Below are 22764 nucleotides of genomic sequence, written 5' to 3'. Positions count from 1 at the left end.
GGGTGGGCGGTGCGGCCCGGTCGCTGCCCCGGTCCCGGTGCCGGTGCCGGTGCCGGCCCTGGCCATGCGGCGGCCGTAGCCATGCACCGCGCCGAGCTGCGCGACGGGGACGCGGCGGCGGCCGCTGCGGCCTCCTACCGGGTGCTGAGCCGGCTCCTGGGCTATGTGGCCGGGCCGGAGGCGGGCGCGGCGGGCGGCGCCGTTACCGGCGCTGCGGGCGCGGGGCCGCTGGGCCTCGGCGGCGGGCGGCTGGCGGGCGGTGCGGCGCTGCGGGGCCCGCGGCCGCCGCCGCAGCTGATGGTGTTCCGCAACGCGGCCGAGGGGCGGCCGGGCGAGGAGGGCGGCCCCGCGGCGGGCGGCGGGGGCCCGGCGGGAGGCGGCGGGGAACTGCTCTGCCCGCGGCACCGCTGCGCTCTGGAGCCCAAGGCGGTGACCGGGTGGGGAGCCCCGCCGGCGGGCGGGCTGGAGCTGCAGCTGGCGGCGCTGGGGCTGCGGCCGCCCGGGCTGGCCACGAAGGGACCCGCAGGGTGCCCCTGCCTCGGGCCGCCGCCGGCCGGGCCCGCCGCCGAGGAGACGAGCGACGCGCTGCTGGTGCTGGAGGCGCTGGAGCCCGACGAGGCCGGGAGCTGCTCCGAGGAGGAGCCGGGGTCCCCCGGCCGCGCGGCCGCCAGAGCTACCGGTAGAGGAGCCCCCGGCCCCGCGCCGCCGCCGCCGCCGCCCGCAGCCCCCGGGGGAGCCGGCCCCGGCGGCAGGAAGGGCTCGCTCAAGATCCGCCTCAGCCGCCTCTTCCGCACCAAGAGCTGCAGCGGCGGCTCAGCCACCGGGGACGCCGCCGCCGCCGCCAGCACCGAGGCCCGGCGCGCCGGGGAGCTGCCCGCCTCGGCCGGCAGCCTGACCGATGTGTGCGGGGCCCGCGGCCGCGAGCAGGAGGCGGGCAGGTACGGGGGGTACCGGCACCGGAGGGGCCGTGTCCGGCCTTGGCGGGGGGGGATAGGATGGGGGCTGTGGGGACAGCGGTGGGTTTGGGGTGATGCGGAGGGGGACACGGGGAGCAGAGGTGGGTTTGGGGTGGTGGGATGGGGGCTGCGGGGAGTAGGGATGGGTTTGGGGTGGTGGGGGCTGTGGGGAGCACTCATCTGCGTTGATGACAGCCTGGGGAGCTTGGGGTTGATGTGACAGCAGCACAGGGCATGCAGCGGTGTGGCCCCACAGTGCAGGGATATATGGGGTGCCAGGGCTGTGATGCCTTGATGGAAGTGGAGGATGAGCAGGTACCACCCTGCACATGGGCATCACTGTTGTGTATGGGCTCCGAGCCGGGTTCAGGCCTCTTCCAAGCTGAGGCCTCATCTCCTGGCGCCCAGGAGAGGCAGGTGAGGAGGAACCCGGTGCTCTGGGCCTCGCATCCTTAAAGGGGATGGTGGAAAAACATCCGGGAGCAGGATCAGCGGAGGGTGGCTCGGAGGAGCTGCTCGAGCCCTGGGATGGCAATGGCTGAGCAAGGAAGTGCCGTGTTCTGGGGATGGCTTCTGGTGGTTCTGTGCTGAGGCCCAAGGGGTCGGTGTTTCCTCTTGCAGAATGATGTCCCGAGGCTCACCGGTGTCACCGCTGGGCTCTGGCCTCGGTGGTGGTGGTGGTGGTGATGGTGATGGTGGGTGATGCTCTGTAGGAGGATGTAGCTGGAGGCAACCAGAGGTTGACTGGGTTATGTGTTAGGCTGAAGGGATATAACCTGGGACGTGTTGGTGTGGGACCCGGGGCTGCAGCACTCCTGCTTCAGCCTCATGTCTCAGCAGAAGGCACGAGCTGCTTGGTGCCAGCCGAGGAGGGTAAAGGGCTCATGCCTCTGGTGGCCCAGAAACCACCTTCTATAGCATTTCCAGCAGCAGAACTGAGATCCCTCATGGAGGAGGCAGGGAGGGCCTGCCCAAGGGCTGTGCAGGCAGCCTGGGAGCAGCATCCAATAACTAAATGGACTTCGGGTATTGCAGCACAGCCCTTTCCCTGTGGGGTTAAGTAACCCTGTGTAAGGCTTTTGGGCTGTGTGGTGAGGTGAAGACCTGTTGATGGGCGAGCAGGGAGCTCTCCAGGCTTGCTCTGAAGATGCTGACCTTGGCTCAGGTGTGGTACCAGGACACTTGCACAGCCCAAAAGGCAACAGAGGCCACAGTTACCTCTGTTCTGAAGCAGAGGGTGGGCTCTGAGATGGGGCAGCCTCAGCTCCCAGCCCTGTGGCTGCTGGGAGGGTGTTTGAGCCCTGCCAAGCTCATGTGCCTGCGAGGAGCCTGGCTTTTCGTATGAGGTGGTGAAGCAGCTTTATACAGCAGCTTCATTCCCCACAAATGACTGAATGGGCCTCAAATGGTAGCCAGCCTGTAATGACATAATGTTCTGCTAATGGGCTTGTGGTTTATGCCATCCTGGTGCTTGATGAGAGCCAGGAAGGAGTCCCAGGACCTCCTCCAGCACTGGTGTTAGGCAGTGCGGGGTTGGCAGCTGTGTCTTAAGCGGGTCAGGAGCGGAGAAGCACCATTATCACTGCCTGGGTTCAGTGGTCACTTCTGCTCCAGCATCGTGCAACTCCCCTGCACTAAGTAGGTGATGTTTTAACAGAGGTTACTTCAAGGTGCCTGATGCAGCAACTTCTGTGGTTCAGGGACTGTTCGCTGCTGCCAGCTCCGGTGTCCCCTCCTGCTCACGAGGGCTGCGTTATTTGAATGATGCTTTTTGCTCCCTGGAGTGCAGCTCCCGTGCTTTTGGGCTGTGGGATGGGTGTGCTTGGAGCTGGCATCTCCTCTGCTGGGAGGCTGTGCAGTGATGGGATGGTCCCTGCTGGTCCTGGAGGTCTCATCAATGAGGCTGAGTGGTTTGGGGTGCTAGGGATGCTCATCCTTGCCTAAGCAAGTTAGGTTTAGGTAAGCCAAGCTTGCTGGGAAGTGAATGTTTGACCTCAGCAGACGGTGCTTTCCTTTTCCTCTCTTCTGCTATGGCCTTTACTGGGCTGAACCCACCCCAGCGAATGCTGTCTGCTGGCTTGCACCAGCTCCATCAGCAACACGACCTCCCCTTGGTTCTGCTGGGAGCTGGAGTTTATGGCCTCTGTTAATATAGGATGGATGTGGTGTTCCCCATGAGCTGCTGCTGAGGTGGGCTCAGAGCAACTTTTGGGTTAATTCCTGCCTCTGCTTGCTATGGGGCTCTTGTTGCTGACTAGCAAGTCTCTTTGATGAAGGGTGCTCCCTTGGACTGTGGTGGGTGTTATCTGTCCCGACTCCTTTTTCCTTTAAACATCCATCTGAAGCAGAATTCCTGCTATTTGGAGTTGCTGCTCAAGCTTCCCATCCAGGTAGTTGGAGGGGAAGAGGATGGATTTAGGCACCGGTTCTGTGGATGGGTGGATGCAGGCAAACCTCAGCTGGCACATCGCTGGCCAGGTTGGTACCAGGTCCTGGCCGATAGCTGCATTGGTGACCTTGGTTCTTCACATGCCTCCATGTTATTACAAGCATAAAGTAGCACACGGCCAGCTTGGATGGCTGGGTGAGACTGGTCTTGGTGTTAACAGGGCCTTGGGATGAGTGGGAAGCACCATTTCAGCATCATTTGGATGCTGCAGAGCTTGAGGGCAGGAGGAGGATGTCTGGAAGCTGGTTGGTTTGAGTTGGGAAGTGGAGGACCCAGTTCATGGGAATCATTTCTTGCTCTCACCCTGCTTGCTTGAAACCAGGCATCTCAGGAAGTGATGGTTGTAAAACGTTGGCATAAAATGTAGCTGGTTTGGTAACAGCAAAATGCCAGCAATGCTCCTTTCCGTCTGGCTTAGTGGGAGGGAGCAGAGCTGTTACTATATTATAAGCTTCGTTGATATTAGTCCAGAAGTGTAATTGTGTGTGTGTGTGGCTGATAATCAGGGAATCATCCTCCTTGGAGAGGGAAAACCATCCAACCCTCGAATAGGTGTGAGAGGCTTAAAATGGAAACGCTTCCAAACCTTGGAATGGGGTCGATGTATCAGGATGAGTGTTTATAGTGGTTTTATTTGCAAGCTTATAGCTGTGAATTAACATTTAATACTATGAGCCCCGGTGATGTGTCTGGACACAAACAAGAGGAGCGTTTGGGCAGCTCTGTGACAAGGTGAGGACTCCCCCATCTGCTCCACTTGGGAATATGAGCCCGGAACTCAGGTTTCTTCTCCCTATGGGATGGTTGAGTTGCATCTGCTCAGAGTGATCCTTCCAAAGCTGCCTTGGGCTGCAGCTTTGTCCAGGTTTTGGAGGAGGCTCAGAGCAGAGCTGGGGGCTGAGGCACAAGTTTAAGGGTCAGGGTCAGCTTCTTGCTGGGAGGAGGCTGGAGAGTGAGGATGATGCCCAAGAAGATGATGCCCTCTGCTCTGCTCTCGTGAGACCTCACCTGGAGCATTGTGTGCAGTTCTGGTGTCCTCAACATCAAAAGGACATGGACCTGTTGGAACAAGTCCAGAGGAGGCCATGAGGATGATCAGGGACTGGAGCACCTCCCATATGGAGCCAGGCTGAGGAAGTTGGGGCTGTTCAGCCTGGAGAAGAGAAGCTGCGTGGGGACCTCAGAGCAGCTTTCAGTGTCTGAAGGGGGCCTATAGGGATGCTGGGGAGGGACTCTTCATCAGAGACTGTAGTGACAGGACAAGGGGTAACGGGTTCAAACTTAAACAGGGGAAGTTTAGATTGGATCTAAGGAGGAAATTCTTTCCTGTGAGGGTGCTGAGGCACTGGAATGGGTTGCCCAGGGAGGTTGTGAGTGCTCCATCCCTGGCAGTGTTCAAGGCCAGGTTGGATGAAGCCTTGGGTGGGAGGGTTTAGTGTGAGGTGTCCCTACCCATGGCAAGAGGTTGGAACTGGATGATCTTGAGGTCCTTTCCAACCCTAACTCTTCTGTGATTCTAAGAACGGTGTCAGCCCTTTGCTTGCAGTGGAATTGATGTGCCCTGGGTTGTGAGGAGAGCTGGGCTCAGAGCTCCTGCAGGTCTTGGTGCTATCACTTGCCTGCACGCAATGGGACCGGTTCCTCTGGTCAGCACAGTGGAGTTGCACTATTTGACTGGGAGTAACCTTGTCTGACCCACTACAGAGCTGGTACACGCTGCCCAGCGCTGGGATGGGCCTTGCAGGATGCTGGGAAGACCTTTGTCAAAGCTGGAGCTGATCTTTATTCTTGTGCTCCCCTTTCAGGTGGGACTGAGTGTCTGGCACCAGGGCTGTGTTTCTCTATTGGATTCGAGTCCTGGGGGTGCCATACTCTGTGCCTCAGTTTACCAGCAGTTTCTGTGCCGACATCTGGATAAACCCCCTTAGCACTGCAATAGGAAGGAGGGGTTTTGCATGGGGAGAGCACGGTGCTGGCTACAGCCTCGTTATAAACCCACTGGTTTGGCAAGCAAGCTGCGTGCGAACTGCTGGGTCCTCGTCAGAGGTGCATCTTTAGCTGCTTCCATCCATCTCCCCAGGTCCGGGTTTAGCTCGCCTGCCCTTCACCTGCGTTTTGGCACCCTTTGGGGGAGATGGCGTCCTCCAAACGCAGCGCGAGGGCACTCGATGCGCTCGCTCCAGGCACAACCCCTCATTGCTCAGGGACCAAACCTGTTTGTCGAAGGCATTTGGCAATGGCTGCTGCAGAGCAATAGCGAGACGGCGGTTGTGAAACAGCTTCTGGGCTCTGGTTACCACACTTGCTTGGGGTTCTTCTTCCTAAAGGCTTTATTAATTCCCTAGTTATGGATTTGCTTGGGAGCAGGACGCAGACCTGGCTTTACTGGTTGACTGCCCTACTTAGGCCAAAGCACTGCTCTAGGAGTCCAATAAGCACGAAGCAATGAGATGCCTCGAGCTCCTGGAGTGCGGAATGGGGAAGGTTCTCCTGGTTGGAGGAGGTCAAGCGGTGTTTCCTTGGGTGGGATGCACGAGGTCGCCTCCCCTCCACTAACAACGTTTTCCTTTTTTCCAACAGGAAACACAGACTGACAAGAACTCAAAGTGCCTTTTCCCCGGTTGTGTTCAGCCCCCTCTTCACAGGTAAGGGTTTGGCAGCTTTACAGCACATTTGGCTGTGAAAAGGTCAGTTTGTGTTTAAGGATACTTTGGGTTGGAAGGGACCTTAAAGCCCATCCAGCTCCAAGCCCTGCCACGGGCAGGGACCCCTTCCACTGGAGCAGCTTGCTCCAAGCCCCTGTGTCCAACCTGGCCTTGAGCACTGCCAGGGATGGGGCAGCCACAGCTTCTCTGGGCACCCTGTGCCAGCGCCTCAGCACCCTCACAGGGAAGAGCTTCTGCCTAAGAGCTCAGCTCAGTCTCCCCTTGGGCAGGTTCAAGCCATTCCCCTTGGCCTGTCCCTACAGGCCCTTGTAAGAAGTCCCTTTCCATGGCTGCACATCAGCATTTTGCAATTCCTCCTGTTGAAACACAAGTTGGAGGTGAAGGTCCTGGTCCTTCCTCTGCACAGGGCTCTGCATCCGAGGGGGTTGGAAAATCCCTTATAGAGCAAAGGCATTTGGCTTGAGAGGGGCTAGGACCAAGCCCTGCTTCCCCCCTAGACCATACACCAACATTGGTGCCTCTGCAGTGGGAATCGAAACCTCATTTGTGGAGCATGGTTTCCCCCTTTCCCCTTGTCCTGCTCATTTCTGACCTTCCCTTTTCTGCTGGCGGGGGGGAAGTTGGTTTATAAATGGTGTGAGGGGAAGTCCTGCTCTGCTGGTGGCTGGAAGCTGTAGGACTGAAAAGCTCCCAGTCATGGTCATGTGCCTCCTGTGGTCTGGGTTCGTAGTCAAAACAGTCCCAGCCACACTGGGGCTTCCTTGTGTGACTCCTGTCTCAGGGCTTGCATGAGCAGGAATCTAAGGGCACAAGTGAGTATTTATCAGCTGGGGGGGTTTACATGGCCTGTTATGGGGGTCAGATTCAAAATAGATTCATATTGAGGGTTTTAGTGCAGAGCAGAGGAATCAAAAGGGTGTTGTGCAGCCATAGCTGGTGGGTAGAGCTTGAAAGCCTCTTGTTGTTGGCATAGGTGATGGAGAGTGGGTGTGTTTTGTGCCCCTGAGCAGGGCAAAGCCTCTTTGGAGAGTAATGGTGAAGTCTTGTCTTACTCCAGACTGGTTTCAACGTCAGAGAAGTTCCCTTCAAGGCAGAGCATTCATTTGACTTGCTTGAAACTAGGAACTGGAAGCTTCTGATCCGTTCCTGATGTTTCTTGTAGCTCCTTCAGCTCTTGCAGAAGGGGAGTCGCTTGAGGGTGATTCAGCTGTGCTGGTGCTTGTTCTCTTCTCCATTCCTACATCCTTTCAGCCCATGTCCTGAGGATGGAGTGGCACGTTGAGGACTTGTTCCTCGTGTGATGGGACTCGGTTCCTCAGTGTCACCTTGCAAATCAGGGCTGGTGCAGGCAAAAGCTGCTTCTGCTGCTTTGCCACCTGTTGCTGGGGGAGGCTGTGAGTACAAATGCAATAGTGACAGTGCCCTTGGAGGGGTTTTTCCTGTGCGGAAAACCATGGCATCATCCCCAGAGTGAGTATCTGGCTTTGGGTTGGTGTTGACTTCAGTCTTGCACGGCTTGGTTTCTTTCATGGCTCCTGCATCGTGGGTTTTCTGAGGCTGGGACAGAATTCAAATGGCTGGCCCAGCTTGCAGGAATTCCTTGGGGATTTGCTTCCAGGTTGGTCTGTGGGGTGAGGGAAGGCCTTTGGGAAGGCTCTCCTTGCCTTCCCTCACCTCTCCTTGAGCACCCCTTGGAAGCGTAAGCCCATCGCAGCCTACCATTGCCCCTCCTGCTGCATGGGAAGGGTTGGAAGCTGAGCTCCTGCCCCCCCTCTTAGCCTGGTTGGCTTTTGGTTTTGTTTGTCCAAGGTGGATGCAGCCCGGGCACCTTATTGTTAAGGTGTGGAAATGAAGGAGTGGCTGTGTGCATGTGTGTGTGCTCACACCCTTAACCCCCCAGGGACAAGGTACCTTGGATAATACCCACCCTAAATACTCCTCTTGCCATCGCTTATTAATAGACAGGAGTCTTAAAAGCAGAAGGAAGCTGAGTCAATCTTGTCCTCTCTAACGCATGGTGAATACGCTGTCAGATGGGTGATGCTGTGCACGGTATCTGGAGCAGGAGAGGAGCTCCCTGCCCACAGGAATTGAAATCTGAGGCAGCCAGATCTTGTTGTCCTTGAGACCATGGTTCGGGTCTTTGGGATGATGGGGTTCCAGTGCTGGTGTCCATCAGAGCCTGGTTAAACTCAGTTTTAAGCCGTGGCTGTGGTAGCACCCCTTAGGATCTCTCTTTGGGATTTAGGTGTTTTCCTTTTGCCTCTGTATCAGTCCAATACTGAGGCTGATTTGACCTGGATTTGCTGCCTTCCTTTCTCTCCCATGATTTTAGACTCGTTTTAAGCTTTTCTGGGTTGAAGTTAGACATCTTAATTTGTGTGGTTATTTTCCCCCAGCAGTATCCTGGGTCGGAAGCCTTTTTAGTGCTCAGCAAATTCCAGTTATTTAATGTTAAAGCCTGTCCAGTTCCCTCTTATTAATTTGAAGAGCTGGTACCCTCCTGGCCTTTGGCGTAAAAGTGCAGCGCTGATGAGCTCTGCTTGCTATGAACTTGCTGCTGGAAAGGTCTCAGTGCCTTCCTCATCCCAGCATCCTGGTGTTGGACTCCAGTGGGATTCAGTACTGGTGTCATTCTCCTCTGCCTGACCTGTGGGCTGTAGCAGCCGAGTTAATCCATGTCTCCGAAGGGAAGCAGCTAATGAGGTTGTGTTCCAAACCCTGCAGCGATTCCTGCCCCTTTCCCCCTCCCCATGCCCTGGAGCAGGTGTGATACTGACGGTCTTGCTCCACTAACCCCCAGGTGAAACGGTGTCGCTGGTGGACGTGGACATCTCGCAGCGAGGACTGACCTCCCCTCACCCTCCGACTCCACCACCTCCACCGCGACGAAGCCTCAGCCTGCTAGGTACTGTCTCCGAGAGCATCCTTGCCATGTGTCCCTGTGGGAACATAGGAACTGCCCATCCGCCCTTGTAGGGAGGGAAGGGGAGAGCCTTGAGCCTCGCTGGCGTTGGGCTCGCTGCCTGCTCACCTGTCCCTAGCAGGGGATTGCCTTTGCTGTTCATTGACAGCCTCAGTGTTTCTCCTGGTTCAGCCAGGAGGGGAGGGTGATGGGGCAGCAATGTGGGGTGGGGGGGCACCATGTTGGTTTTGTAGCATTTGTGCTGTTCGTGGGAACTGCTCCCCTTCCTACCCATCACCCAGCGAGGCCGGTTCCTTTCTGTGCTCTGTAGTCAGCGGGAGCACGCCAGGAGCCAGGCTCAGCTGCTCTTCATCCTCCTCTGGAGGAGGCTCCTTTGTGAAGAAGCTACGGATGGGTCAAGTCAGCCTTAGCAAGCAGCACCTTAAACTGCACATCCCATGTACCGGCTCTGTGAATCCTCCTTTAAATGCCTGTGGTCTGCATGTGAGGAGCTGCTGGGCTGGAAACCAGGCTCCTCCACTCTTGGAGTGCGTGTGAGGCTCCGAGCTGGTGTGAAGCAGCAGCAAGAGGAGGATGCTGAGCTGCTGGTGGGAAGCTCCATCTTGGCTGCCCCAGGCAGCACCAGGGGCTGGTTTGCTCGGGTGTGTGTCAGGCAGTGCAGAGCTCCCTTGCTTTCCTGTTTTCTGAATCTCTCTTGCCTCTGTTCTCTCCTAGATGATATCAGTGGGACGCTGCCTACATCTGTCCTAGTGGGTCCAATGGGCTCCTCCCTGCAGTCTTTCCCTCTGCCTCCGCCTCCTCCACCCCATGCCCCAGGTCAGCTTAGCTTTAGCAGCAAGGCTCTGGCTTTCCCTTGAGGGATCTGGAACCTTCTGGGGGTTTGCTTGGTGAATTCTAAGGCTGCACTTTGGGCTTTAACAGCAGCGGTGCTGCCCGCGGTGCCTGCTCGGGGCCGTGCGGTCCTGCACCGCTGCGTGCTCAGGCACCCTTGTGTCAAGGCTCCAGTTCCCCTGTGGCTCTCGTTGCTCACAGGGGTTTTGCTGAAGCTCGTCCCTGCACCAGCTTTATCCTCAGTTCAGCATCTCCCGTTTGCTCTGATTCCTCTTGGGTTCAGCCCACCCCAATTTGTGCTGTGTCAGGGAACATGGTAATGAGTGGCAGGGATGGGAAAGAGCTGTGGGAGCAGGGCTTGGTGCAGGAGCCCCAGCTCTGCCAGCCAGCCTGGTGCGCATCCAACCGAACAGCACACTGGGATGCTTCCTGTGCATTTACCCTCCTGCTTTCGGTTTCCTTCAGCACCCACAGAGCTTTAACTGCCCCTTTTTCAGGCTGTGCTTGTTCTTTCCAATGGGTGCTGCCGGGCACTTCCCTGGCCTTCCCTCTGAGCTAGCAGAAGGAAACAGCAGTGAAGGCGCTGAGTTAGGCACCTTGGAGGAGCAGGTAGTGACTCCCCTGTGTCCTTCACGAGGACATTGCCCTCCCGTGGGTCAGCCCAACTTCCTCCTCCCCACTGCAGCTCCTGCATCTTGACCTCCAGAGCCATGCAAGGGGGACGGGGCGACGCATCCTTGTGCTGAGCTCCCTAAGGGTGACCAAGGCCTGGGCTGTGTCTCCCTCTGCAGATGCCTTCCCACGGATTGTCCCTCTGAGGCCCATGGAGGCGATGCCCGGCCAGCCCGCCCAGCACCTCCAGTGCCCCCTGTACCGCCCCGACTCCAGCAGCTTCGCAGCCAGCTTGCGGGAGCTGGAGAAGGTAACGGAGATGTGGGTTGGTGGCAGCAGCCCCAAGGGAAAGGCTCTGGGTCTAAGCTCTGCTTTTGGGTCTAATCGTCCCCTTTACAGACTTCATAGAGTGGTTTGGGTTGGAAAGGGCCTCAAGATCATCTAGTTCCAACCCCCTGCCATGGGCAGGGATGCCTCACACTAGAGGTGCGTAGACTTGGGAGCACAAGATTAGGAGAGGACTGGAAAAAGCCTCCTGCCTTTGTCCCAGTGAGGTCTTTGAGTCATTGTATGGAATGAAATGCTTTCATCTCATCTGTTCTTTCACTGCCTTTAGCTGGTAAGGGGTGTGATGGTGCACTCTCATCCAGGAGCAAGTCCCAACCATTCCTACTTCTAGGTGGATACAACAGGGCACTTCCAATTTAGCATTTAAAAGGAATTAACGAGAGCAAACCCTGTTGTGTTTGATTGCTGATGTTCTGCTGTCTCTCTTCCTAGTGTGGCTGGTACTGGGGACCGATGAACTGGGAGGATGCAGAGATGAAGCTGAAGGGGAAACCAGATGGGTCCTTTCTGGTCCGAGACAGTTCTGATCCTCGTTACATCCTGAGCCTCAGCTTTCGGTCGCAGGGCATCACCCATCACACCAGGATGGAGCACTACAGAGGTAAGAGCCACGCATGGGTGGTTCTGGGGATGCTGCTGACCACAGAGGCCTGTGGCTGGGGACCAGTCTGATGTCAAGGTCCCAGAGCAGTGCTCTGGGCACAGAGCTGGCAAAAGAAGGGGAGCAGCATCAATGTGTCCTTACTCTTGTGCTGAGGTTCTGCAAGAGGCCTTAGAAGCCAGGTTTGACTTTGCTTCTTGGGCTTCAAGAAGTGACTCTCCTTAAAACTGGGGAGCACCAGAGTTCCCTTAGGCCTTGCTTTGGAAAACTGCTCCTGAAGAAATGATGATGGCAAGGTCCTTGGGACCCTGTGGCACTGAGATGTGATGTACAGCATAAGCCATCACCCGTCAGCTTTTCCCCCTGCGAAAGGAGAAGTGATCTCAATGTGTCGCAGCTCAGCACCTTGCTTTGTTCTCCCCCTGTCCAGGGATGCTTAGCAGTGGGATCAGCTGCAGTAGGTTCCAGGCTGAGGTTTGCCCAGTGGGCAAGCTTTAATAACAGCTGCCTAGAGAGCCTTGTCATTAACTGTGCCTGCAAATGATGGGGTCAGAAGCTTCCCAGCCAACCTGCTGTGGAAAACAGTGCTTTGCAGCCCTTCAGAGCAAAGCTCATCCTTTTCTCCTTGTCCTTGCTCCAGGGATGCTGCTGTTCTCTTCCAGTTCTGCTAGCCAAACCTGGCAGCTCTTCTGGTCTTGAGCCCCTCTGATGGGGAGGTGGTCCAATATTCGTTGTAACCCATCTAGAGCCAGTTCCCCTGTCCCTGACCATTGTGAGAAGGAAGGATTTCCATCACCCTGTCTTTGTATAGAAACTACAAGAATCTCTTTCAGGTGGGGGTGATGTGAGGCTGCCTGTGCCATGGATTCTCTTCCATAACTGAGTTTTGGAGCAAGCTTGTCCGGCTGCTTACTTTGGGGTTGGGATATTTCCCTTCTCCGAGCATCCTTAGCCCAGCGTCCTTCCCTTTCCTCACTCTTCTCTTGCTGCATGGATGGAGCTTGGTGCTGCCACCTTCCCTTGAGCATCTCTCCCAGCCATGGAATCGCATCAAGGACTGCATTTTTTGGGTGCAGTGCTTGTGTCTTATGTGGGGCAGCAGCCCTGTGCTCCCCCCCCCACCAGGCCTGCCTGCCTTGTGCTGCATGTGCTGCAGCACCCTGGAAAACTGCAGACTGGAGCACTTTGATAAACCACTGAAGATGACAAATGGTGAGGCTCGGGGAATGATAAAGAGAGCAATGCATGACCTTCAGGTTTCAAGTAGATGAGGAGAAGAAACCAGCATTTATTTGCCTATTTTTAGGCAGGCTGAGGACGCTGGTGCTTGTCCTTTGCATTCACTGCCCAAGGGCTCATACAGGTCCACGATTCCCAAGAATTACCTGTGCTTGCTGATCCTGGATGTTTAGCACGTGCTAACCCAGATCGTTGCTCCCAAACTGGCCTGTGGCAAGGGTGAGAGGCATCTCCTCCCAGTAAAGCCTTACTGGAGCAAGCTGGGGGCTGTCTATAGCCCTGTATTGCTGCTTGCTGTCCACCCTACAGAAAGCTGTGAGTGCTGGACATCCAACAGAGATGCTTCCTCTAGTGTTTCTGTAGCACGTTGGTGTTGCAGAGGCTGTGATGGTGCTGGGGGGGGCTGCTGGCCTGGGTACCTCTGATTTAGCTGGCGACAGGGGATAAATGGCTGCGTTTTGGTGCAAGGAGGAGGTGTCTGCTTGCAGTGAAGACTGATGCTGGTCTGATGTGAGGCTTCAACTCAACCTATTTGGAGATCTGTAAGCAGGGTAGGGGGCCTGCTTGCCCCTGTGGCCCCTCTCCAGTTGCAGAGCGTGCTGCTCCAGCTCAATGCACCGTGTCGGGTGGCAGCACAGGCAGGGCTGCATCCGTGTGCCTCGCCCCTGCTTCTAGCTCGACAGTCATTTGGATTAAGGTGTTTGGAACAGCCAGCAAGGACATAAAGCTGCCGAAATAAGTGATCCTTGACAGCTCTAGGGCTGGCAGAAGAGGACTCCAACACCTGGCTCACTGCTCTTACATACCCCTATGTGTGGGCTTATGGGCTCCGATGCGGTGGCTTGCTTTGCGAGTGCTGTTGAGGGGATGCTGCAGAGAAGCAGGGACATCTCTTAATGCACTGTTTAAATATGTCTTGGTAGTTTTAGACCCAGCAGTTGTTGCAGGCTGCTTGCAAGTTCAGGCAAGCCTGACCTGAGGTCATCCTTGGGTTGTAGTTGTCATATTGTGTCTTTCTGTGTATCCTCAGCTCTTGGAGAGCTCTGGTTCCAGTGGAACAGCATCTTCACAAGGTGGTGCCACTGGTGTTTCCTCTTAGTGCCCTTCCTAGGTTAAGTTGTCAGCCTGGAGCATTCACCTGGCCTTTGAGAGCATCACTCACAGCTAAATGGCTCCTCTTGCTACCAGTGCTCCTGTAACGTGAGGCCTTTTCTGTTCTGTTGGAAGGGACCTTCAGCCTCTGGTGCCATCCCAAGTTTGAAGACCGCTGCCAGTCCGTGGTGGAGTTCATAAAGAGAGCAATCATGCACTCCAAAAACGGGAAGTTCCTCTACTTCCTCCGATCCAGGGTTCCAGGTGAGTGTCCTGCTCTGCCTCTGGGGGAGGCTTTACTCTGTCATCAGCTGCTGGTCTGTCCTAGAGAGCCAGTTTAATGTGGCTTTGGTCTGCTGGGCTCAATGCCCTCCTCTGCATCCTTGCCCACTGACTTCAGGAGGATCCTGAGGAGCACATCCCTTGCACCACTTGTGGGAAGTGGAGACTTGTGGTAAGGAGACCTCCTAAACCTTTCTTTCCAGGAGTGTGGAAACATAATACAAACTCACACTATGACGAATGGAGCTGGAGACGGGAATGCTACTCCCTCAACAAGCAGCTATTTGGCTACTAAAGCTCCTCTTTCTTCCCTCCCCCAGTCTCAGTGCTGCTGTTCTTAAGAACCACTCCATGCTTTGTAGTTTCCCAGCTCTCCCTCAGCTGAAACCCACCTGGGGCTGTCAGGAGGGAGAGACATTAAGTTGAGCTGTGGGAACGTTTCCAAGTGTGAGCTCAAAGTGAGCCTCCAGCTCACTTGATAGATGCTGTAGATTCAGAGTCCCTGGGGGGACCCTGATGCCAGAGCCCATCAACAGGCAGGTGCTTGCAAGCAGGGAGAGGGAGTGTTAGCGAAGCTTTGTTGGAGCATGTTTGATTGCATGCTGCTGGGATTGCAAAGTGCTTGTTTCCCCATCCATCAAGCTCTGGCTCCTTAAATGGGCTCACATCTCCTGCCTGCTAAATCTGGGCAGGCAACTGGACCAGTATCCTCTGGGCTTTTTGTTTCACTCGTTTGTCCTGGTGTACCAGCAAGCTGGCCAAAAAAATCCAGTGTGAAAGGAAGGGGAGAGCTTGCCAAGTGGGCAAATGTGCCCCTTAATTGTGAGGGAGCAGCAGTGGGGAACAGGATCTGGAGGACGGCTGAGTGGGGATGCTGGGAACAAAAGGGAGCAGGAATGGGAACGCTGCCGTGGTGAGATGGGTGATGGCAGTGAAGCAGAGAGGGGCAGGACTGAGTGCGAGGATGCCTGCAGTAAATTTGTTCCCTATCTCCATTGCCATCTTGCCTGCAGACCCTGATGGTGACCTCCCTGACACTGCAGCATGGAGAGGATTTGGCCCAAAGAGTTTGTGGTCCAGAGGAGGCTGGAGGGGAGGAGGGATGGGATGCTCCTCTGCAGGGTTCCCAGCAGTGCTGGAATCACAGCCTGGATCTGTTCAGTGTTGCCCTCTGCTGCAGGCACTGCCAATAACTGGAGAGCTGATGTAGAACATGGCTGTGCTTTGGGAGGAGAGGGATGGGAAGCTGGTTTTGTAATGCATCCTCCTTTCAAACAGTCCTTTCAACTTCAAGATGCTTTACCTTCCTGATCCTGACACCTCTCCCCTTTGAGAATAGGGCTTTGAGGGCTGAGGACTCCAGGGAAATACCTTAGAAAGCACTTGCTCTAGAAAATATCAAGGAAAGAGCCCCCCCCCAAGCAGTGCTGAGGGGTCCCTTCTGCCTGGTCCCCCCCCTAGGTTGTGCTGGCTCCTGGTCCTGCACTTCTCCATCCGGGTCCAGCGTTGAACCTGGGTGCTTCTTCGGGTCGCTGCTCCTTGATCCTTGCAAAACAAGGTCTCACCCCGATGCCTGATCTTTAATGGGGGAACACTGAGGATCTGCATTCCCCAGTGTGCTCGTTAGTGCCGTTCTCCTGCCCAAACGTTAACTGCTGCTCGGAGGAAGGGGCAGTTTCCAGCTCGCATCTGGCTCCTGGCAGCGAGGCATGCGGCGAGCTCAGTGTGCGGAGCTCGTGCTGCGGCCCCGTAGCTGCTGGCTGAGCTCCCAGAGGCTAATTCCTTTCTGTAGGAGAATGGGGGGGGGGGGTAGAATCCAGCCTTCAATTGATTGCTGTTCTTTGCTTTCTCAAAAGCTGGCTCACAGCTTCCTGAGCTGCCCGGAGCAGTTTTGAGCCCATCTTAGTGTGAAGAGCTTTCCCTTTTCTCCTTTCTCTCCATTGCCCTCGGAGACAAGCCAGCAGGAGGGGGTTAGAGTATGACTGGCTTTGAATCCTCCTGCAAAGACAGATAAAACCTTGTGCTGTGAATGAACCCAGCTCCCAAAGAGCCTTCCTGATGCTCCTGCACCGACCTCTTGGTTCTGAGGGCTCGATTGTTGCCTGTAACGCTGATGGAGGAGGTGGGGTGGAGGGAAGGCTGGATGCAACTCGCTTCCAGCCCTGCGAGGTTGCTGCCTGCGTGGGGAGCTGCCTTTGTGCCCAGCCTCGTGACCCCAAGAATGAGCAGCTTGAGCTGGCCAAATCCCCCAGCTTTTTAATGCTGCGCAAGAACTGCCCAGAGGCTTGAGCAGAGCAAAGCCTACGTGCGGCTCATGCTGCCTGCCCTCTCCTTTGGCTTCCTTCTGCATCCCTTCCAGACTGTTGCTTCTCGTAGATGAAGCATCGCTTATACTGACTCCATGGAGAGGGGTGGTTGGGAGCCTGTGGTATCCCAGGATCTGCTTTTCCACCGTCGCCCCATGAACTGTTGCTGCGTTGTGAGGAAGGCTGAACCCTGAAAGGTTTGGCTCCCCCATTCCCAAGCAGCTCCAAAGCAGTGGGCTCCTGGGATGATGCGCTATCGAATGCAGCCTTGCAGAGAGCTCCAGCTTTTCCTTGCTGCATCAGGAGTGGTTTCTTCCTAACATAACGCCTCCAACACTGCTTTATTCCCAAGGTCTCCCTCCGACGCCTGTCCAGCTGCTGTATCCAGTCTCCAGGTTCAGCAATGTCAAATCCCTTCAGCACCTTTGCCGCTTTCGGATCAGGCAGTTGGTCCGAATAGACCACATTCCCGAGCTCCCGCTGCCCAAGTAAGTCTCTTTGGTTTCCTCCCTGACCCTCACCTTAGCAGTGAGAAGGTGTCTGTACCGGCAGCAAGGGCTCTGGGAGGGAATAGTTGGTTCCTTCATAGAATCATAGAATAGTGTGGGTTGGAAAGGACCTCAAGATCATCCAGTTCCAACCCCCCCCGCCATGGGCAGGGACACCTCACACTAAACCCTCCCACCCAGGGCTTCGTCCAACCTGGCCTTGAGCACTGCCAGGGATGGAGCACTCACAACATCCCTGGGCAACCCATTCCAGTGCCTCAGCACCCTTACAGGAAAGAATTTCCTCATCTCCAATCTAAACTTCCCCTGTTTCAGTTTTAACCTGTTACCCCTTGTCCTGTCACTACAGTCCCTGATGAAGAGTCCCTCCCCAGCATCCCTATAGGCCCCCTTCAGACACTGGAAGCTGCTCTGAGGTCCCCACGCAGCCTTCTCTTCTCCAGGCTGAACACCCCCAACTTCCTCACCCTATCTTCATACAGGAGGTGCTCCAGCCCCTGATCATCCTCGTGGCCTCCTCTGGACTTGTTCCAACAGTTCCATGTCCTTTTTATGTTCAGCCTTGGGATAACATGATAAATATCCTGAGGTGTGTAGGGATGCATACAGGAGTGGTGACCAGCTCGGGAGTGAGGTGCTACCTGCCAATGCCAAGGCTTTGGGGTACAGGCTCCTGTACCCCAAAGTTCCTGCTGGATGTGGGTGGGCTGGCGGAGAGGTTCTGGTTATCCTGGTGCTGGTTGGTGTGGTTGTGGTGCAGGGTTAAAGCTTCTGCCCGTTCCTTCGCCAGGCCCCTGATCTCCTACATCCGCAAGTTCTACTACTACGACCCGCAGGAGGAGGTGTATCTGTCACTGAAGGAAGCCCAGCTCATCTCCAAACAGAAGCAGGAGACCGACTCCTCCACGTAGCGAGGCTGCCTCACTCACCTTGTTGCTGTCACTGATGGTACGTGTGTGCTGCTGCTCTGTGGGGTCAAACATAGATCATCCTCTTCCCTTGGATTGCAATGAAAACACAAAACCCTCCCAGAGAAGCTGTGGCCATTCCCTCTTTGACCATTGCTTTCCCTGGAGAGGGGATGAGGCTTCTGCAGCTTCCTTGTGCACATTTGTGCTCACACTTGTGCAAGCCAGCTGGAGCCTGGGGCAGATCCCGCAGGCTGCTTGATCCCTCTCCCCTTTATTCTCCCCACTAGGAATTTGATTGTTGCCATCCTGTAGCCCAAGCCTGGCTGTGGTGGAAGGAGGCACGCACGGGGAGCCTGCTTCTGCGGGGCTGCTTCTGCTCTCAAGCTCTTTTGTACAGAGAAGAGGGTTCCAAGACTCCTAAGAAGCACAGCAGAAGGGGAACAAGAGCCTCAGCTCCTGCCTGAGGGAGAGGGGAGACAGCTGAGCCCAGCTCATGGACTCCTTGCAGAACAAAGAATGTCCTGGCACTATTTACAACTTTGGGAAAGTTTTATTTTTTAATGTCTTTTGGGTTTGATTTTATTTTCAGCATGAGAAATTCTGTCTTCTGATCAGCTGAATTTTATTGTCCTCCCTTGGAAACTTCAAGGTGGGGAGAGAGGAAGAGAGATGGGGACTCTCTGGGAAGGTCATCTGCTCCAGGCGTGATGGCAAGACTGGTCCTTGGCCCTTACTGATGGGGAGATGCAGCCAGAGAGCTGCTTGGAGGCAAGACTGAGCCACGGCGACATGCAGCTACGTGGAATAACCTCTGGGAAGCACGGAGCTCTGAACAGCGGGCAGCTGAGCTTTGCAACTGGGATTTGCAGGATGGGCCTGTATGCTTTTAAGTTGGACCCAAGGAAGGAAGAGCACTGGAGCCGTTTGGATGTCGTGGAGCCTTCTGCCAAAGGGAATGGCTGCTGCTGCGCTGGGATCATGGGCTGCTCCTCTGAGGAGGCATCGTCCCCTTAGCAAACACTGGAAGGTTTTGCTTGAGCCTCTGATAAGTGGAAGGAAGGTGGCAAAGCTGCGGCTGCAGCTCTTGGCTGCAGTCCGTGGACCAAAGGTACTTGCTCCAGCGATCTCAGTCCTGCAGAGCCACGGGACGTGCACTTTCAGCCTTTCTCTGGCTGTCTCCAGAAGCTGTGAATGAAGTGGCTTTGTGCTGAGCTGTGAAGGAGCTCGACTGGGAGTTGCTGGGGCATTAAGAGGCATCTCTGGGCTGACTCGGAGCAAGAAGCAGATAAGTGAGGCTTCTCCTGGAGCAGCATCTGAGCTCTGAGCTTGCTGCTTCCTCCTCTCCCTGGGATGTCCCTGGAACCACAGCAGTTCAGAAACAGTAAAGCCAAGAGAGAGGTGGTTGCTCTTGCTGTGTTTCTGGGCTTGGCATTGGCTATAAAAGACCCCTTCACCCCTTCAAATCCTGGTCTGCAAAGAGTTTGCATTTCATGGAGTTTAAAGTTTGCTCCAAGGGATGCTGAGAAGCATCTTTCCTCCTGCAGTTACACGAGCAAATGTTCCTGTGCTCTCAACCCTGCAGCAGCGTGGGCTGAAGATGCGATGCTCTTGTGTGGCCTGGGCCTATGGAGCTGAGCACTCGGGAGCTGCCAGGACTTTGGTCTTGCCCTGCAGAATGATCTGAGCCCTTGAATCAGGCACAGTCCTGTGGATCTTAAAGCAGCCTGGAGAACCACCACCCCCCCCCAGTTGCCTCTGCCAAGTGTTGCTACGATGGGTGCTAACAAACCCTGTCCTTCCTCCCCTCACCGTCACCTCTGGCCTCAGTTTTTGGCCTTTGAGGAAAAAGGATGGTTTTTAAAAGGATTTGGCTTCCAGATGAAACAAACTGAGCTTCAGATTGTGTAGAAATACCTCATCAGACACTGCTCACTACTGACTGTGTCCCATGGTTGGGGCAGGGCTTATCAGGAGCTGCCCCAAGTTGTGCTCATCGGCATATCCCGACCCTTGGTGAAATGGGAGCTAATCCAGCCTACAGCTCCCGTGTCCCTGCGTGGGGAACAGTGATGTTCCCTCGCTTGGCTGTAGACCTACAGCTCATACCCAGTTACCAGCAGAGCCTGCAAAATGAATGCAACTGCTTCAAGTGAAACGCACAGCACGGCGTGAATGTCGGGGAGGGGGAAAAAGGCATCTTGTGCAGGTGAAAGTGGAATATCCACAGCATCCCGGCTGTCCGTGTGCTGAAGATCTGGGTCTTCCAAGTTATTCCTATGCTGGGAAGGAAAAACTTCCCCAAGAGCCAAGCCTGGTCTGGTGCCTATCGTGCCCAACCCTATGCCAGTGCAGAACAGCGTGCCTGGGGCATGTGTCTCCTGCCAAGCTTCCCAAATTGACCCTGGAGGCAAGGATACGATGGCATGGATAGGTGATGGCCTGGATGTGTGAGATGGGAGCTGGGAGTCTCCCCTTGCCAAAGCTGGGGACAAGCTGGTCTTCTCCCTCGTGTGATGGTAACGGCATCGTTTTCACTCCATCCATCCCTGTTCTGGGATGGAGAGGCACAGGCTGGGTTTGGGAAGGGGAAGAAGCCAACCAAGGAAAACTGGTGCTGGGAACCAATGCAGAGTCCCAGTGCTGGGCTTGCCTGGGGTGGAACCACACAGCCCTGCTCTGGGGTGGCCCAGGAGCTCCCCATGTACCCCCAGTGCTCCCCTTGAGGTGGATGGGGTGACTCTGGCTTTCAGAGCTGCTGAAGCAGCAGCCAGGCCTTAGGGGCAATACTTGCCCTCCTTGCTTCAGGATAGGCAGGAAAGCTGGAATGTGGTCAGAGGCCACTGGGGCTGATAGTGCTGGATGTGATCCCAAGGGTAACTGGAGTTACCAGCCTTCCCTTGAAATCCAGCTAAAATAAGGCTATTCCCAGAGTTCCTTCCCATCCAGGTGTAAGAGGAGGGACTTGATCTGTTTGAGCATGGAGAAGGTTCAGAGCTCTTGTTGCAAGGCTGGATGTGAGTGGAACAAGAAGAGGGGTCTTTGTGGTGGGATCTTGGGGAGGTCAATCCCGTCTTGCCAACGGGTCCCTATCCCTGTTTGGGGAAGGGCCAGGTAATGTCTGCATCCTGCTTGGAATGGTTTAGTCAGTTGGTTCTGGAGGATGCTCTCATCCTGCTGACTCGGAACCAAACTTTATAGCCTCCTTTGTCCAACCTTGAATTCTGCAGAGCTGGTCCTTGTTCCTCCTCCATCAGGGAGAGGGGGGCCGATGATCCATGAAATGGACCATATAAAAACTACCAAAGCGCAGAGAGCATCCATGGAAAAGCTCCTTTTCCAGCTGGATGGGTGCAGCCTTCAGCCACGTGGTGCACCTGGGTAGCAAGGTCCCACTTTGCTCCTCTCCCTGCAGCCTGCTTCACTTCAGCAGGGAATTCCAAGAAGCCCAGGGCAGTTTTCCCCACAGGGAAGTCTTTAGCTCAGCATCGTCCTTTCTGAGGCCAAAAGGAGGGATAAAAAGGATTCCTCTTTGGTTTGGTTTGGTGGGAGCCACCTTGAGCTGCTCAGTCAGAGAGAATCAGTGGGTTTGAAAGCACCAGGCATGGGGTGCTCCCATGTGGGGCCAAGTTTTAGACCCTAAAGGTGGTTTTGAGGGGGACCTTCGTTACCATATGGGTGCAGGGGGATGCGCAGGCTGAGCTGCGGGTCTTGGCTGGGAGCGTTTTGGGGAGGAAACCACTGGGAAGCAGGGCTTGCAGAAGGAAAGGATGCTCCTGCTTCCACTAGGAAGGGAGCTGACCCTTTCCCTTCATCCTTCACAGTTCAGGTCTGCCTTTGGGATGATTTTTACCCTTAAAACCTGACCTTTTGGAGGGCTCAGTGTGGGGATGCTGGCACCCACCCGAGCCCCCCAGGGCTTCCAGAGCTGGAGCGATCTACCCAAGCATCCCCCATAGCCCAGAGTCTTCCAGGTGTGATGGGGCAGGCGGGACCCCCCCAACCACCCCTTGCTGATGGGGGTCCCCCCTCTTTGTGCCTCCAGCTGAAAAGCACAACCCAGACCCACAGCATCCCCCCCCCCAACCAACATCCCCCAGGGGAGCCGGGTTTGCCTTTAGAGGAGGAAGGAGCAGATTGGGGAGGGGGGGGCGCAGCTCCTGATGCTGCTCATGGCCAAGGACTCTTTGGGACCACCCTTGGGTAGCAAAGCAGCTTTGCTTCCTTTGCCCTTTTCACTTGGTGTGTGTGTGTGTGCGTGCTTTTAATTTATTCAGATAGTTGCTGGTATAATTTATTTTCCTAAACTCTATTAAAAAAGTCACAGAAGAGGTAAATCCAGCCTCGCCGGCCCAGCTGCGAGCAGGGATGCTTTTGATATCAACACCACCAATGCACTTTTGGGTGTGTTTGGTTCTTTTTTGGGGGTGGGAAACGGGGCTTGGCTGTATATATTGTATTAAAGGCATGTTTGGCCTCTGGTGTGGAGCCGTTTAGTAACTGCTGCAGGTCCTGTGGGGGAAGCTGGTGTGGAATTCCCAGGTTTGGGGTTGGTTTTTCCTTTGGTTTGGGGGAGGGAGAGCGGATTCCAGTGGTTGTAACTCATTTCCAGCGTCGGTTTGACTCTTGGGGTATGGTTTTAGGGGGTATTTTTTTGGCTGGGGGGGGGGTGGGAGAAGGGAAGAGAGTGGGGGTTTGAAATAAACTCGGTAGAAATTGCTTTATGTGCTCTGTGTTGCCTTGCAGCATCGCTATGGGGGGTGAGGGGGGGATCCAAGGGGTGGAGGTACCCACGTCCTGCCTCCAGCATCCCCTCATCCCCACTGCGTGGTGCTTCCCCCCTAATTCTGTGTTTGATGCTTTGAACACCCCCGGGTTTGGCAGATCAGAGGCTGTGGAGTGACAGAATGGGGCTGAGCCTGTATCTTCCCCCCCCACACCCCGGCCCTCCTCTTCCTCCTTCACCACTGGCTGTGGGCAGTGAGGAGGGGTTGGGGTGCAGCAGCTCTCCCCCCCCCACCCTGCCCCATTGCTGTCCT

At 55.6% G+C, this 22764-nt stretch overlaps 1 protein-coding gene across 1 annotated transcript; it reads left to right on the top strand.

Annotated features, from left to right (window-relative positions):
* The first annotated feature begins 16 nt into the window (after nt 1-16).
* On the top strand, nt 17-22207 carry SOCS7 (suppressor of cytokine signaling 7). The gene is made up of 10 exons (XM_065699412.1): nt 17-938; nt 5986-6050; nt 8875-8979; nt 9712-9813; nt 10620-10750; nt 11221-11389; nt 13856-13984; nt 16661-16796; nt 17608-17765; nt 18016-22207. The coding sequence occupies exons 1-9, from the start codon at nt 82-84 to the stop codon at nt 17726-17728; spliced, it is 1815 nt and encodes a 604-aa protein (XP_065555484.1). The 5' UTR covers nt 17-81; the 3' UTR covers nt 17729-17765; nt 18016-22207.
* The last annotated feature ends 557 nt before the right edge of the window (nt 22208-22764 follow it).

Source organism: Lathamus discolor, chromosome 20, assembly GCF_037157495.1.
Source record: "Lathamus discolor isolate bLatDis1 chromosome 20, bLatDis1.hap1, whole genome shotgun sequence".
NCBI classification, from domain to species: Eukaryota; Metazoa; Chordata; class Aves; order Psittaciformes; family Psittacidae; genus Lathamus; species Lathamus discolor.
Note: the sequence above shows the minus strand (reverse complement) of the source record. Positions and strands in the feature narration are given on the sequence as shown.